Below are 15,214 nucleotides of genomic sequence, written 5' to 3'. Positions count from 1 at the left end.
GGCAGGTAATGTTCCGATCGCGCAGGTAACAGTGTTCTTGTGTGTCGGCTCATCAGTCTCTGTACTGGCAATTGGAGGACATCGTCTCGTGGAGTGTTGCGCCACTCAAGGAGGGAGCAATAAAACTCTTCAGTGTTGGCACTCTTTCGCAAGAGTTGTTTGGCCTGTCTCACGGCTCGTTCAGCCATGCCATTTGATCGAGCGTGGTAAGGGCTTGATGTAACTTGTTCTATCTTCAGGTTTTCCAAGAACTGCTTGAACTCCTGGCTGCCAAATGGTGGGCCATTGTCGCTTATAAGTTTCAACGGCAGTCCATGTGTTGCGAATACTTTAAGGCAGAACTCTTTGACTTTGGAAGCTGTGGTACTTTTCATTTCTTCTACCTCAAAATAAAATGAGTAAAAATCCACCAGGATTATGTAGTCTTTTCCTTCATGAGTGAAGAAATCGGTCCCGACCAACTGCCAAGGAAGCGTTGGCAGTGCGTGGCTGAGGAGTGGCATCTTGGCGTTTCTTGATTTGTACTTCTCGCATTTGCTGCATTTGTCATGTTCGCGGTCAATGTCAGCGTTGATTCCGGGCCAGAACAAAATTTCTCGGGCTCTTCTCTTCATTTTTTCTTTGCCCGCGTGTGCCGTGTGGAGCAAGTTGAGAATCTTGGATCTGATGGCCGTTGGAATTATTATCTTGTTTGACCGCAGCACAAGGCCGTCTTCCTCGTGGATCTCCTCTCTGTAGGACCAGAATGGCCTTCCGAGTTGAGGAACTTGCTCTTTCTGCTCAGGCCATGACGTCTGTGCATACTCGCGCAGTAGACGCATCTGGACATCGGCTGCAGTTGCGTCTCTTATTTCATTTAGCCGATCTTGTGTGACAGATATGTGCTCCAGTGAATTGACTTGAAATTTCTCTTCTTCTTCTTGCATTGTTTCCTTCGTGGGAAACCGTGACAGTGCGTCCGCTAACTGCAAGTCTTTTCCAGGTATGAATTTTACTTCCAATGAGTATCTTTGGAGAGCCATCTTCATCCGCTGCAGTCTCATCGGGCACTGATGCAACGGTTTCATGAAAATAGCCTGTAACGGCCTGTGGTCGGATTCTACTGTTACGTTTGGTTGGCCGAATATGTAATGGTGGAACTTGCTGCAACCATGAACAATGGCCAGCATCTCTTTCTCGATCTGCGCATATTTCATTTGTGCGGCTGTCAAAGATCTCGATGAGTACGCTATTGGACTTCCGTCTTGGGTGATAACGGCCCCTACTCCGTATTGGCTTGCGTCGACTGACAGCGTAATCGGCTTTTCTGCAGTGTAGTAAGCCAGCACTGGTGCCTTCGTCAAAGCGTCTCGCAGGTCTTCGAAACTTCTTTGTTGATCTACCGTCCATACCCATGCAATCTCTTTTTTCAGCAGTTCTCGTAGTGGTGCCGCACGCTCGGAAAGTCGTGGTATGAAGCTCGACAAGTAGGTGATCATTCCGAGAAATGTTCGAAGTTCCTTGCGATCCTTTGGTTCATTGACCTCCAGTATGGCTTTGATTCTCTCTTGGTCAACAGCAACTCCATCTCCAGTCAGCACTTGTCCGAGGTAGCGGACTTCTGTCTTCGCGAATTGGATCTTCTTTGGGTTAAGTCGTAGATTCACTTCACGGCAGCGTTGGAGCGAGTGTCGCAGATTCTCGTCATGTTCCTGGCGAGTCTTTCCCCACACCAATATGTCGTCCATCACGACTGCTGTTCCGGTGAGTCCATCTAGTACTTCGTTCATGACACGCTGAAAAACTTCAGGTGCTGTGCTTATTCCGAAGGGCATTCTCTTAAACCTGTACCTTCCATACGGAGTACTCATGGTGCACAACTTTGAACTCTCTTCATCAAGTTCGATCTGCCAGAATCCCGAGGATGCGTCTAGCGCAGAGAACACTTTCGCTCCCGCGATTCGAACGGCAATGTCGTCCATTGTCGTCATCGGGTAGTGTTCTCTCCTCAGGGCTCGATTCAAGTCAACTGGGTCCATGCAGATGCGCACTTTGTCCTTCTTTGCGACAACTACCATGAAACTGGCCCATTCTGTCGGTTCTTTTACTTTTGTCAGAACTCCCTGGTTCTCCATTCTTTGAAGTTCGCACTTGACCTTTTCTTGCAGTGCCACAGGCACCTTCCTGGCTGGGCGAACGACGCCTTGTGAACCTGGCTTCACCTTCATGTTGTACACAAATCCCTTGACCTTTCCCAGTCCGCTGAAAACGTCTGCGTATGGTCCGGCAGGGTCACAAAGATTTGTATCTGCTGCATTTGTGTCTTCGTGTTCTCTTGACACAGAAGCCAGACGCTTGATCATTCCAAGTTTTTCACTCAGTTCTCCTCCCAACGTCACCGGTACCTCTTCCTTGACCACAAAGAACTCCTCCTGGACAGCTCTGGCTCCATTCGACACTGTCAGTGTTGTTCTTCCACATGCTTTTTTCTTGTGGCCAAAAAACGATGATAGTGTGGTATCGCACTTCCGGACTTTTTTGTTTGATATTAGACGGATCAGTCTTTCTGGGATGACTGAGCAATTAGCCCCGGTGTCGAGCTTGCAGCGTACGCTATCTTTTTCTATTGTGACTGTCTCGCTCCATCGGCCTTCTTTCTCTATCTTATCTACGGTTAAATGGCACAGCAGATAATCTTCATCGCTGTCGTCCGTATCCTCGTGCTCTACTTGCCGTACTTTGGGATCAAATTTTCGTCCTTTTTTTCGACTGGCGTCGGTGACGGCTGTCTGGTGTGTGGGTCTCGCTCTTGCAGCATTTTGCAAAGTGGCCTAGCTCGCCACAACTAAGGCACTGTTTTCCAGTAGCTGGGCACGTGCTCGCGCGATGAACAAAGCCGCAACGGTGGCACGTGGCTTGGTCTGATCTTCTAAGCACCTTTACTGTCAGTGGGTCCTCGTGTCGCTCGTCCTTTCCGTGGATTTCGTTGAACTGTTCTTCAGTTCGTTCCCTTGTTCGGCATATCTCCAGGACTTTGTCAAAGGTAGGATTGTCGTTAATCAGTTTCTGCTGCAACTGTGGGTCTTTAGTTCCGAGTATTATTCGGCTTCTTAACATACGTTCTTCGACGTCGCCGTACTCGCAGTTGCGTACAAGCACCCTCAGTTCCGTCAACCACTCATCAAACTTCTCACCTTCCTTTTGGTCTCTTTTCCCAAAGATGAATTCGTGGTACGTGAGGTTGATCGCTGGCTTCATGTGCGCCGCGAACTTATTCTTCAGGACCTCGAGTTTCTCTCTGTCTTCCTCGTTATCGAATGTGAAGGTAGTGTAAATTCGCCTACCTTCTTCTCCGATGCAGACGAGAAGTGTTGCTGCTTGCACTTTGTCAGGTTGGTCCATCAGGTGCGTTGCTACCGCAAACAGCTCGAATTCCATTAGCCACTTCTTCCATGCGTTCCAGGGTTCGCTTGCCATGTCTAGCGGTTTCGGCGGCGGTAGTAGGCTTGTCATGGTGGTCGCCGTTCGCTCACTTTGGCGTTCTTCGCGGTCGCCACCTTCTCCGGGCCTACTGTCCAGCGTTGTTTCGTTTCTTTGAACCGCTACGAACTAATTTGGCTTAAATCGCTGCCACCATGTAGGAAGCATTACGCATCAGCCAGCATGGAGATTCGAACGAATGATCTTTTGTTCCACGCGCTCCGCGCTCGTGCCCAAAACGCGGCACCGCTGGGAGACGTGGCGCCATCTATCGCTAGTTACTACAGTTACAAGTGACACATCCCCTCGTTGCGGCCCCGTAAGATAAGCCTTTTGTTCGTGAAACCCCGTTTTGGCCTCTCTCTTGATCCTTTTCTCTCTCTCCCTAAGCTGAAAGCGTTGTAAAAGTTGAGTGGTCACGTGGTTTGAGGGATGACGCATTAGCCGTTCCCGATCTCGGAATGCGTTTAGCCGGACCTAGTTTGGCGTGTGAATTTTCCATCTGTGGCTGCTGCGTATGTCTGGTTCTGCAAGCGATTTCTTCAAAGAAGCCCAAGAATGTTTTCTGATCCGTTTAGTGTTCGGTTCTACAAACGACAGCTTGTGCTACATCGTGTTGAATCTTCACGGGCACCTTCGCGTTTCTGTGTTCGAGTGGTGGTTTTGCCGTGGCCGTGTCGACATCTCCCTTGGATAACACCTTTCAAGTCGCGTCTCGTCAACGTAAGTGCGCTGCAACCTACTTCGTGGCAATTGATCGTTTTTCCTAAATGTATTCTTCCAGATTACCTCTAGATTTAGGCCCTGTCTATCTCCTGGCAGCCGGGAGAATCATGGTGCAGAATGTTTCGGCATTAGTGCGATTGCGCTACAAGCACAAAGTTTTGATATGCCGCCGACAAAGTTTTGACGTGTCGCCAAAAAACAACAGAAACACAGACTCTTAATTACGCGTTCCAAACTTTGACGAGCGGCTTTACGAGTCGCTTGTAGAAAGATTGTGACGATTTTGCGAAATACTGGTAAACAATGCTAGGTTACCGTCCTAATCTAAACCCTGGGATGAGAATAAATCAAATAACGGACAACTCTCATTGACTCAGGCTTTATATTATTATGTTTCCTAACCGGCATGCCAAGATACTTTCGCTCCTTGCAAGGGTTGCCGTCTCGCGGACGGCACAAACCGATCCCCTGACGGCGGCGTCTCGGCGAACTTGCACACGGGGCCGCCGCCGACCGATCGCCGTTATCGGCGTTATGTAACGATAGGCACAGGACATCTACTCCACGAATGGGCAAAAGCGGATGCAAAGGCGTGCGCGAACGTAAACAACGGTAGAAAAGTGCCGTTGCTCGCCGCTATGAGATGCGTGCCGCTAAGTCGGTCATCCGCGGGCGTATCCCTCTCCTCCCGCTTGTACTTTCTCTAACTTGACGGACACTCTGTCTCGCGGTTCATGCCGACGAAACGATCGTCGGGACACCGGGTAATTGCTACAGCCGAGCGCAGCACAGTTTACCATTGCTTCCGCTGTGGAGGGTCGAAGAGTACAATACCAGCATGGTAAATACCGTTTTTTTTTTTCTTGCAGATTTGTTTAAAAAGAAGCCGTGAACGCTGCACTTATGCGGTTTGTGCGAGAGTGATACGCCCAGGGGGACGTTATGTAGTCTGCTAATCTTTGCGATAAGTCGGGTAATTAAATAAAATTCATTAATTAACTTTTAATTAGTGAAAATAGACAGTTTCAATTAGAAGCTTGCTGAGTGTCGTCCAAAACCCCTAAACCAGTAATTTTTAGAAAGACTGAGCGCGTGTGAAGCGCAGTAGTGCGCTGAAGTTACCACTCGTGGACCAGGTACAAGGCTGGGGCTAGATAAGAGACAGAAAAATTGCGGGGCGCCTTACCGAAACCGCTAGCCTTGTACCGGCTTCACGAGTGGTACCTTTAGTGCGCTTCTCACGCGCTGAAAGACTTTCTGAAAATGACTGATTTAGGGATTTTGGACGACGTCCCACTAGCTGCTTATTGGAACCATATGTTTATTTTCACTAATTGAAAAGTTCATTAGTGAATTTTAATTCATTAGCCGAGTAATCGCACAGCTTAGCGCCCACGTAATGTCCCCCTTGGCGTATAACTCACCCGCAGGAACCACATAAGTGCAGCTTTCATGAATTTTTTAAGAACAAATCTGCCAGAATAGAAACAAAAAAAAAACACCCTGATATGGGAGGCAGATATACCCCTATTTGGCAGACCCCGATATGGTTATATAAAAAATTGGGCAGATCTGGCTATATAGGGCGTATATAAACTGATGTGCTTGATATGGCCAGATCTGCCCAATTTTTTATATATCCATATTTGTTTTTTTTTATGTAAGTCCAGATCTGCCATTTTCGTAAGGGGCTGCTTCATGACGAAAAAGTGACGCTGTAGCCAGGATACCGGTAAAGCCCCTTCATGTTTCAAAAGTAGCGCAAGGTTCGTCGATGCACGAGGCAAGTGCAACGTGCAGCCCTTGGGTAGATCATGGCGGCACAGCGCAGCACTGAGCTAGATTTCAGACGCCATGAATTTCCCAGAAGTGGCGCGCGGCACGTGCCTCGAGCATTTGTACAACAATGAATGGCGCCACTTTCCCAGGATAGAGGGGCTTTACCAGGCGCGGGGTACTGGTGCCACCAACGTCATGAACAAGTGGCATACTACCGATTTTCTGTTCAGCACACCTTCACACCAGACGGCAGTTTTCTTTTCTTGCTTTTAGTCATGCATTTGGGTGAAATGCTTGACGTCTTCCAATTCACTGGATAACAATATAATTTAAAAAAAAATGTTATTATAATGAACGCTAGAGGTTCAGCTGGGCTTTTGCAACCAAAGTGCTGGATATCCGGATTTATCCAAACAACCCCATCGTTTGATCAAACCGCGAACGCTTTTATTGGATGCATGCGACGCGTCACCATTTTTGGCGCATTGCGCATCCCGCATCTGGGCGCGCACTCTCTTATTAGTCTGCTGTGGCTGCCGGTGACGTGCCGCCGTTTGCGAGCACGCTCCCATTGGTCTACTGTAGATGCCGGCGTCACGCTGCCGCGACAAACTAGATTGGTGGCGACGCTCCGCCATTTTCGGTTTAAATACGTCCCAGCATGCACCACCTTGGCGGTACTTGTTTATAAACCCTAGTTCATCTAGCGCTTTAGTTACAAATAGACTTATCTCAATAATGCCTGATTGACATTGATGATTGAACCGCGTTCGCGTTTCACGCGCATTTGGATGATGAAAACGAACGGATCCGCATAGCGGTTGCGATTCGAACACCAGTCTGAATGCAGCATAATCGTTCCACGCATGCGTCACGCCGCCATAACTGTATAGTTCATATGAGGCATGCTCCAGTGCGCGAAACAGTTCGTGCCCACCTTGTTTTCTTCACGCACACACCTTCAGCGGGGTTGTCGCGCGTGCAGAAAGACTACAGATCCTACGATGCATAGCGGCAGCGGTGGCGTGATGAAACTGGCTGTGAGATCGGTCTTTTTTGAAGCATAGAGCAACCAGTCGAAAGTTGACTTCCGGCAATGCATTTTTCGATGCGCTTGATTATTATAGCAAATATTACAAAAAACTATAACGTAGTAAATAGTTCAGAACATTTCTCAATTACGCAAATGAAAATATTGGAAAGCTGCAGCATTTTTCTGTCAAATTCGTGTCATTAAACATAGGCATAAAACAGCCTCATATATTGATTTATGTGCACTGTCGGGCACTATTAGTGCCAGCAGGGCGTCGGCGCTTTTTTCTACGGGGATATGCGTACCAAGCGAACGAAAGTCACTTGGAAAATCAAGAGAGACGGCAAGAACCACGCAGTAACACTGGACCAGTAACTCCCTGTGCAGATAGACGACCAGAATAAAGTGAAGAACAAGACAGAACATTGCAATATTGCATCAGCTTCCTAGCACCGCATCTAATCCTGAGGAAGTCGTACTCTTGGATCATGATGATCGGCAGTTGCGTTTGCTCTGAACAAGACCCGAAATGGCGGCGCCCAAAACAATTTTGGGGAACGGAGTGCCGATACTTAAAAGCTCATTTAGTGACTCTAGGCATAAAGTGAACTCGGGTGTATTCTTTTCCTCTTCGTCTTCATTGTTTATTGATTTCAAGCATATGGAATAATGAACAGATTATATTACGTTACGCTTGTGTAATTATTTGTCTTAGATTTATTAGCCTGGCACAGTAGTTAAACCATTCAGTTATCGATAGTAAATCTTCCAATATATTTTTTTAAATGTGAGGGTAAAAAGACACGGAGATTGATGATGATACAGACGCCAACGCCGCCCTCGGAAATTTTTTGAACATTAGAAATGAGCAGTTTGTCTGCCATCCGCCAGGTAGCGCAAAAAAAACACCCAAACAGTTTTTAATTGTTTTTAAAATTAACTAAGCTCTACACCTAGTAAGAAACCAAAGCAAGATCATTGTGAAAATTTAATACGTCGCAATGTATAATTAATTCAAACAATAAATATTATTAGATGCTAATAAATCTGTTTGATTTGCAAAAAAGATATGCGTCAAAACAGGTAAGTTTGAAACGCTCCTGGAGCATTATAACTTTGAAAATGAAAAAAAGCCATCGTCCACCTCTTGGGCAACCATTGTAGCTCTAAATGTTACAAAATACTTTATCATAGTTTAATTACTTCCTCAGCGGCATTTGAAGTACCATGACTCGAAGCATAAAAAAGTGTTACGTTTAATATAATATATCTAAGCAAAAAATGTTTACACAACATTAAATTTTTTTCTGCGTATAGCCCCTGAGCAGATTACTAGGTGGCACCACTGTCATACGATCGTCAGCGCCTCTGGCGGCAATAATACCAACCGATGGGAAGTCGCGGCGGGCGGACATCCGGGAGTGCACGGTGCTGTCGTTCAGTCAGGATCAGTAGCGGCAGGATGCCTCCCATCGTGTTGTTTTGCGGTTTTAAGGCTGCGGTCCCACGGCAGCCATTTTGAACAAGGCGTTAGTTCAACCAATAGATGGCGACACGCACCCGAGGGTGGCCGAAACATTGGTTCGCAGTGGGATGGCTCGAGCACCATCACGTTCCCCTCGTGGCCTTGCTCGCGCCGCTGCCAGCTGTGCCAGCTGTGCTCAGCTAGCTCAAGTAGCGTGGCCCATCAAACGGATGTACGCGAGAATGTCAGGCTGGGTATAAATTGTTCTCTGATATAGGGAGATGCGGTCGGCGGTTGTAACGGGCTTTCGCAATAAATCTTACCAAGAAGGAATCAAATGTTGATTGACGTGCCAATATTCTATCAATGAAAATTTCCTCTGCAGGAATGCACGCTCAGTACACTCAATCTTCCAAGACACCAGTGGAGGCGGACGTCAAGAAAACTGCTTCACGATTTACGGTACTTACCTTACCATTTTAATGGCGACAAAAAAAAAGGTCACGAAATATTATGTTTCACGGGGTCCGGAAGATGTTGTAAAGGTAGTTACATTATAGTTCCCAGAAAACAAACGCCGTTACAATATTTACGGAAGTACCGGCACACAATGTTGTTAGTACAGCTTAGGAGGAATATGATGAAAACCATCAGAAGAAATAGGAAGACGTTTATTTGCAATGAAGATGCTATGAATGAACGTCGTTTAGCGACGGCAAGTTATGAGCGTTTAGGAATTTATAAGTTGACGTGATTGCTAACCATGGACATGCGGACAATGAAGACCAGTTTTGTCGGGAGATGGTGTTGTGGTGATGACCTGATATCGGACGACTCATGGCAGACGAACAAGCAAGTTTCTTCTCTGCGAATGGTAAGTGTCCAGTGTCAAGCACAACACGTGGCTACCGACGTTGACGACGTTTCGAACACTTACCGCTTTCGACAAAAGTCCTGGCACCTGGGCTAACTTTGTGGAAAGACTCGAAGTCTTCCTTGAGTCCAACGCCATCATGAACAGTAACTGAAAACGATCCACTATTCAGTCGGTGGGTGGCGAAACGTATCCACATCTGCGGAGTCATGGGCGATGCGTACTCTAAGTGGCTGAAAGTTTACACGATGTCTGCCACGACGTCTAAGCACGTCATTGACGTTCTACGGTCTATTTTGCCTACTTTTGCCCTACCGAAAATACTTTTCTCTGATAACGCGCGAAATCTTGCTTCAAATAAAATAAATAATTTTTTTTTAAGAAAAAAAACAAAAAAAACGGCATCAGGCATCACATTAGTGCACCATACCATCCCGCAACTAATGGGCAAGCAGAACAGATGGTGTGCGAAACGAAAAAAATCTCTTTTGAAGCTTACGGAAGAAGTAGTTCAGTGAAGAATCGCCAGGTTCTTGTTCCGGCAGCACGCGACGGTCTCATCCTACACGGAAAAAAACCCGCCGAAGCAATATTCGGCGGAAGAATAGCCAGACCCCTCGATCTCATGATACTATGGCTTACGAACAAAGATCGAGAGATACCCACATCGGGAGTAATGGCAGTTTATTCGGTCGGACAACTCGTCTACGTGAGGAATTTCAGCGGAAGTCTGGCCTTCCATGTAAAACTTGAGTAGAAAATTCTCTATGTTGGTTGACCAGGGGCCGCTTGCTCGAAAGAGTTGAGACACAACTTGAGACAGTCTCAGCCGAGACCGAACGTGAGCCACTTGCTCGAAACGAAACTTAGTCTGGACTTGAGACTGAAACCGAGTCTCTGACTCAAGTTGCGTCTCAAGCCGGGAGACAGCCCCGTATTAAATTAGCTGGCGGCCGATTTAAGACCCAAACTGAGACCCAAACGGAGACCCAAACTGAGACAGTCTCAGAGGTTAGCCACTTGCTCGAAACGAAACTTAGTCTGGACTTGAGACCAAAACCGAGTCTCTGACTCAACTCTAGTCTCAGATCGTGAGACAGCCACGGAGAAGGCTCACTGGCGGTCTCAGAGTGAACAAAATGTCGGACGTGGCTACGACAAGTCGGGTCCAAGCCATCTTTGCCGCGTGGATGCTGTCGCGGGACCGCGTATTCCGCGACCGCTTTCACCCCTTCGACGTTTTCGACGAAGAGGGCCTCCAGCGTCGTTTTCGGTTTGGCCGCGATGGGATCATGTACATCGCCGACGTCTTGGCCAGCGACCTCATACGACCAACGAGACGCAGCCATGCAACCCCCGTCCTGATTCAAGTGCTCCTAGCGCTGAAATTCTTCGCTACCGGCACCTTCTTGATCACGGCGGGGGACTTTCTGCATCTGCATGAATCTACAGCGTCACGGTGCGTGCGACGAGTGGCCCTGGCTCTGGCAAAGCAAGCGCCGCACTTCATACGGTGAGAAAAAAAGAAGTCCTAACACTAGCGTTTCTTTTTGCCGGTGGGCCAGTCAGCTGCAACGTAATTTTGGATTTCGGGGAACAGAGACTTATTCAACTTGTTTCGTGAGAGAAAAGACTTCTTCAACTTGTTTTCGTTAAAGAAAACCTTTTTTTTTTTTTTTTTCACTAACATGCAGCGCCATTATTTAGCCCTCGATATGCGTGCTCAAAGCGATGTCTGGTTATTACTACGGTCCGTAATGGTGGGTGTGGTCCTCGGCACCCTCGGCACTATCTTTGTATTGTGGCGTGTTTCTCATTACGAAAAAACAACGTGTTTCACAACATGTTAGCGGGAGTAGCTGGTGGATACTGAAGAACGTTTCGGAAAGGAGGGTGCGTTGCAAAACAGTAGCGAATAATCCGTACTGATTCACACTCGATCGTGACAAGCTTTATGCGAACGGTCCGACTACGTCATAATCGAACATGTGCTAGATTCAACCAACGTTATAATTTAGGTTTCAACTGACAGTGTAAATCACATTTTCTACTTCAGGTGGCCAACAGCAGCGGAAGTCCCCGAACTGCAGCGGCAGCTCTACGCCGTGGACGGCTTTCCGGGCGTCGTAGGAGCCATCGACGGCACCCACGTTCGGATCCAAGGGCCACCGCTGCACGAGGAAGTGTTCGTGAACCGACACTTCTACCATTCCGTCAACGTGCAGCTGGTGGTCGACGCGCGCTCAAGGATTCTCAACGTGGTTGCCAAGTGGCCCGGAAGCGTCCACGACTCGTACGTGCTGTCGCAGAGCAGTGTCGGGGAGAACTTCGCAACGGGCGCGTACGGCGGCCTCCTCATCGGCGACAGCGGCTACCCGTGCAGGCCCTGGTTGATGGCGCCTTTTCGATCGCCGACCACGCCGGCCGAGTGTGCGTACAACCAGACGCACGCAACGACTCGGTCCGTGGTCGAAAGGTAGGCTTTAGAGCTAGCTGCTCTCAGAGAAGACTAAGGCTATACGCACGACGTCGTGCACCTCGACCAGAGAATGGTAAACGCACGACGTAAAACGGTTTGGTTCTCGTATAAAAACACCACTGTCACAACGAGATTTTCAAAGTTACCATCGTGGCATTGCAGATAGGGGCTACAGAGCCCAAGCACGCCGTTTCACTGCACAGCTAAATATAGTTCACCTAAAATAATTTGCTGGGTACACTTTCACGAGTAAAGCTATACACACTCCGGAGTGCACTTCAGACGGAAATGGCTATACGCACTCCGCTAAACTCGTATAAAACGAATGGTCACAACGAGTTTTCTTAGCGATAGCATAGCGTAGGGGTTAAGGTGTCTGCTTAATATGCAAGTGGACGCGGGTTCGATCCGCAGTAGGTCTACTTTTGTTTTTCTTTTTTTCTTGAACATTTTGTTTTGTCGAGGCATTTGGCGATATTTACGACATTTCTTTTTTGCGATGATCACTAAGAAAACCGAATGTTGTCGACGAAACTTCGCAGAACTAAATGGTATGGGACTCCCTTTCCGGAGGTGCGATCGGGGACGGCGGGGCTTGGTTTGCAGACTGTACGCCGCGAAGTGGCATCTACTGGCTATGTTTTGTAATTAGCAACCGCACACTGTCGCCGCGAAGCGGCGTGAATGCAGGCGGGGGGCTGGCTTAACACGCTCCCCAGTGATACCGCGCCGTTAGAAAAGGGTGGCCCGATCGGCATGAGCTCTCTGCGGAGTGAGTATAGCCATTTCTTCTGAAATGCACTCCGGAGTGCATATAGCTTCACTCTACTTTCACCACCAAGTTAAAATTGTTCTTTTTAGCTTTCATTCCACAATGTTACTATAATATTAGTCAGGGTGGGCCAGACTTGTAGCATTTCTTTTTAGCTCCTTCGGGGTTTCTTGTTTTAAATTTGCCGCAGGTTTTCTTGTTCCCTGCAGAACAAACATGGCATCTTTCTCACGTGCATTGGGCAGGGGTGGGAATTGAGCCACGACTTTTGAGCCCAGAATCTCTGGGTTCTGCAGCATGCGCTTTCGCTATATATTTTCAGGGCTGTGGTGCACCACCGAATCCCCCTAGGGCCAGCAGTAATTGAATGCGATCCGAATGGGATTTGACTTTGCGCCTTTGCTTGGGAATGTTCCTATTTCGGTATATTGCGTAAGCGCTATGATTTTTCAGCACCAGAAGAGTTAGCGTATCGATAACCTCAAAACTGCAGCACGGATGAACTTCATGACATTTCTTAAATTGATGCCCCATATTCATGTCGGTCGCAAGACGCATATAATTCTACGAGATTGAAACCTGTGTAATTTACCTTGCAAGTCGGTCCGGGTGCTTCAGTCAAAGCGTTCGCTTGTGTTTAGAAACGGGTGAAATGTAGGAAAATATCTCGGCTGTTGCAGTTCAGTGCCCCTAACCGCAATTCTCATACGAAGGAGTGAACTGCAGGAAGTGCATGTCTGTTAATCCAGAACTTAACAGAACTGCTTGGTGTAATAATACAGAGCCGTTAGCTCCGCCCCTTTAGATTTCTCTTCATTGCACAGAAAGTTTATCCTAAGTATAGGAAGTCTTGTCAATAAAGAGATGCAAAATGAGTGCGGTACCTGATACAAACACTGATGACAGCTCAGCCCCAGTGCTTGTTTGTGGAGAACATTCTTTTTACCCACAGCCTATAATGCGTGCTTGATGCCACGAGGGATGCACGTCTTGTTAGAAGATGTGAGTTGCTGTACATTTTGCAAGCCTAACTTGATTTTTTATTTATGTGGCACCCTCTTTCCACTGTCTGCTTAGAAAACACGGTGCAGCAAACACATTCAGGTGATGCACCTTGATTTGATGGAGTGTCCAGATTATGTTCGGCGTGCCTGGCAGTTTTATAAATGCGGATAGCTGGTGCCCGAATCAAGGGGTCCATCTATCCACTTCTTCTCCATTAAACCAGCATAAAGAGTTTTTTGAGAGGTCTGTTCACCTTCGCGGCATCACCGCACCATTCGCAAACATGAGCCTCTCCTCCCTCTTTGTCTATTTAACTGTAGTCCTCTTGGATGGAGTGCCCTCTCTGTCGAAATGAACCAGTTCTCTTTCAAGGCTAGTTCAGAACACAATCTCTCCGTGCCTCCCCCTTCCTGGCCATAACGAGTGGCATCACTTAACTGTGTTTCTTGCAGTGTGGTACAGGAGAAGGGTGGCAGTTAAGCCTGCCTTAGGTTATATAAAATGTGCCAAGGGCCCAATGAAGTTTTTCAATCGCAGGACGATCGGGCAGCTGAAGCGCCGCTTCCACTGCCTGCACGCCGAGCTGAGGATGCTGCCAGAGCGCTGCTGCACCATCGCTGTGGCGTGCTGTCTGATGCACAACATTGCACAGCACTACACGTGCAGGGAAGGTGACTGTGACCTTCCACCAGAGGTTCCCGTGCCTCCATCGCCACCCGAAGCAGACGATGGGGTTGCGCGCCGACATGCAATTGTGCACCAACACTTTCGTGGTGAGATTTAAGCCTACAAACACAAGTTTATCCCTTATAAACTCGTGTAAGAGCAGCACTTTTTGTTACAAGATATCTTTTCAAGGTATTGGCCACATGGGATTTAAAAAATATATATATTTGTGCATCCAACACTTAATGTACTTGCAATCAAAATTATTGGTCTAATACACCTCCATTTCGAACCGGGAAAGAACAGAAGCATTTTAACAGACCTGGACTGCCATACATGTGCAAGCTTGTCACAATGTCTGTGGGCCCCTTTGTTGATTAATAAAAATAACGTAAAAAAGACACAGTCCACAGCTCACATAGGAAGAAAAGAAAAAAAAAAAAGATGATTCAACTGGTCGACATACAAAACGGGCCACTCATGGTGTAAACGTGAGCAGGAAAGCGATGACAGGGTAGAGGGTGAAAATCAAAAGATATTTACTGCCTTCACCAAGATGACAAAAACAGCTCACGCAAAAAAACTAGGCGATGCGCAGCACACGGTTGTGAGCAGACAAACAGAAAACCCAACAGTAGCTGAATACATAGCCACAGCCTCAAAGCGAACGGGCGCAGTACAAGTAAAAATGAGTCTTATCTGCCGTCGACGCTGATCTAGGGGGCATGAATGCCTTTTTCATGGTTTTGGTCCAGTCAGTCGGACGATTTCATCTGGTGCACTTCCTCACCCACCTATGCCGCAACACAGGGACCAACAGAACTCGATGGGGAACAATGACTTTCCAGCGGCAGGCTCAACTCATTGCGTCTTCACGACCGCAGGACAGGAGAGCAGAGTCTCCGACTGCTCTCTGGATTCTGGCCTTTTTTCCTGCCAGTCCACTTCTATATACA

At 47.6% G+C, this 15,214-nt stretch overlaps 1 protein-coding gene across 1 annotated transcript; it reads left to right on the top strand.

The window, feature by feature from the left end:
* Positions 1 to 10,628: 10,628 nt before the first annotated feature.
* Positions 10,629 to 14,451, top strand: LOC115324189 (putative nuclease HARBI1). Its single transcript, XM_040208711.3, has 3 exons — positions 10,629 to 10,849; positions 11,393 to 11,812; positions 14,130 to 14,451. The coding sequence occupies exons 1-3, from the start codon at positions 10,629 to 10,631 to the stop codon at positions 14,374 to 14,376; spliced, it is 888 nt and encodes a 295-aa protein (XP_040064645.3). The 3' UTR covers positions 14,377 to 14,451.
* The last annotated feature ends 763 nt before the right edge of the window (positions 14,452 to 15,214 follow it).

Source organism: Ixodes scapularis, unplaced genomic scaffold (genome assembly GCF_016920785.2).
Source record: "Ixodes scapularis isolate PalLabHiFi unplaced genomic scaffold, ASM1692078v2 PGA_scaffold0__279_contigs__length_252992795, whole genome shotgun sequence".
Classification (NCBI taxonomy): Eukaryota; Metazoa; Arthropoda; class Arachnida; order Ixodida; family Ixodidae; genus Ixodes; species Ixodes scapularis.
Note: the sequence above shows the minus strand (reverse complement) of the source record. Positions and strands in the feature narration are given on the sequence as shown.

Bases quoted from the DNA above. Each gene is read 5' to 3' on its own strand.
- LOC115324189 (XM_040208711.3), top strand. From the start codon at position 10,629: ATGTACATCGCCGACGTCTTGGCCAGCGACCTCATACGACCAACGAGA. The intron at 10,850-11,392 runs GTGAGAAAAAAA...TTTCTACTTCAG, and splicing joins CAAGCGCCGCACTTCATACG to GTGGCCAACAGCAGCGGAAG. The intron at 11,813-14,129 runs GTAGGCTTTAGA...TTTCAATCGCAG, and splicing joins ACTCGGTCCGTGGTCGAAAG to GACGATCGGGCAGCTGAAGC.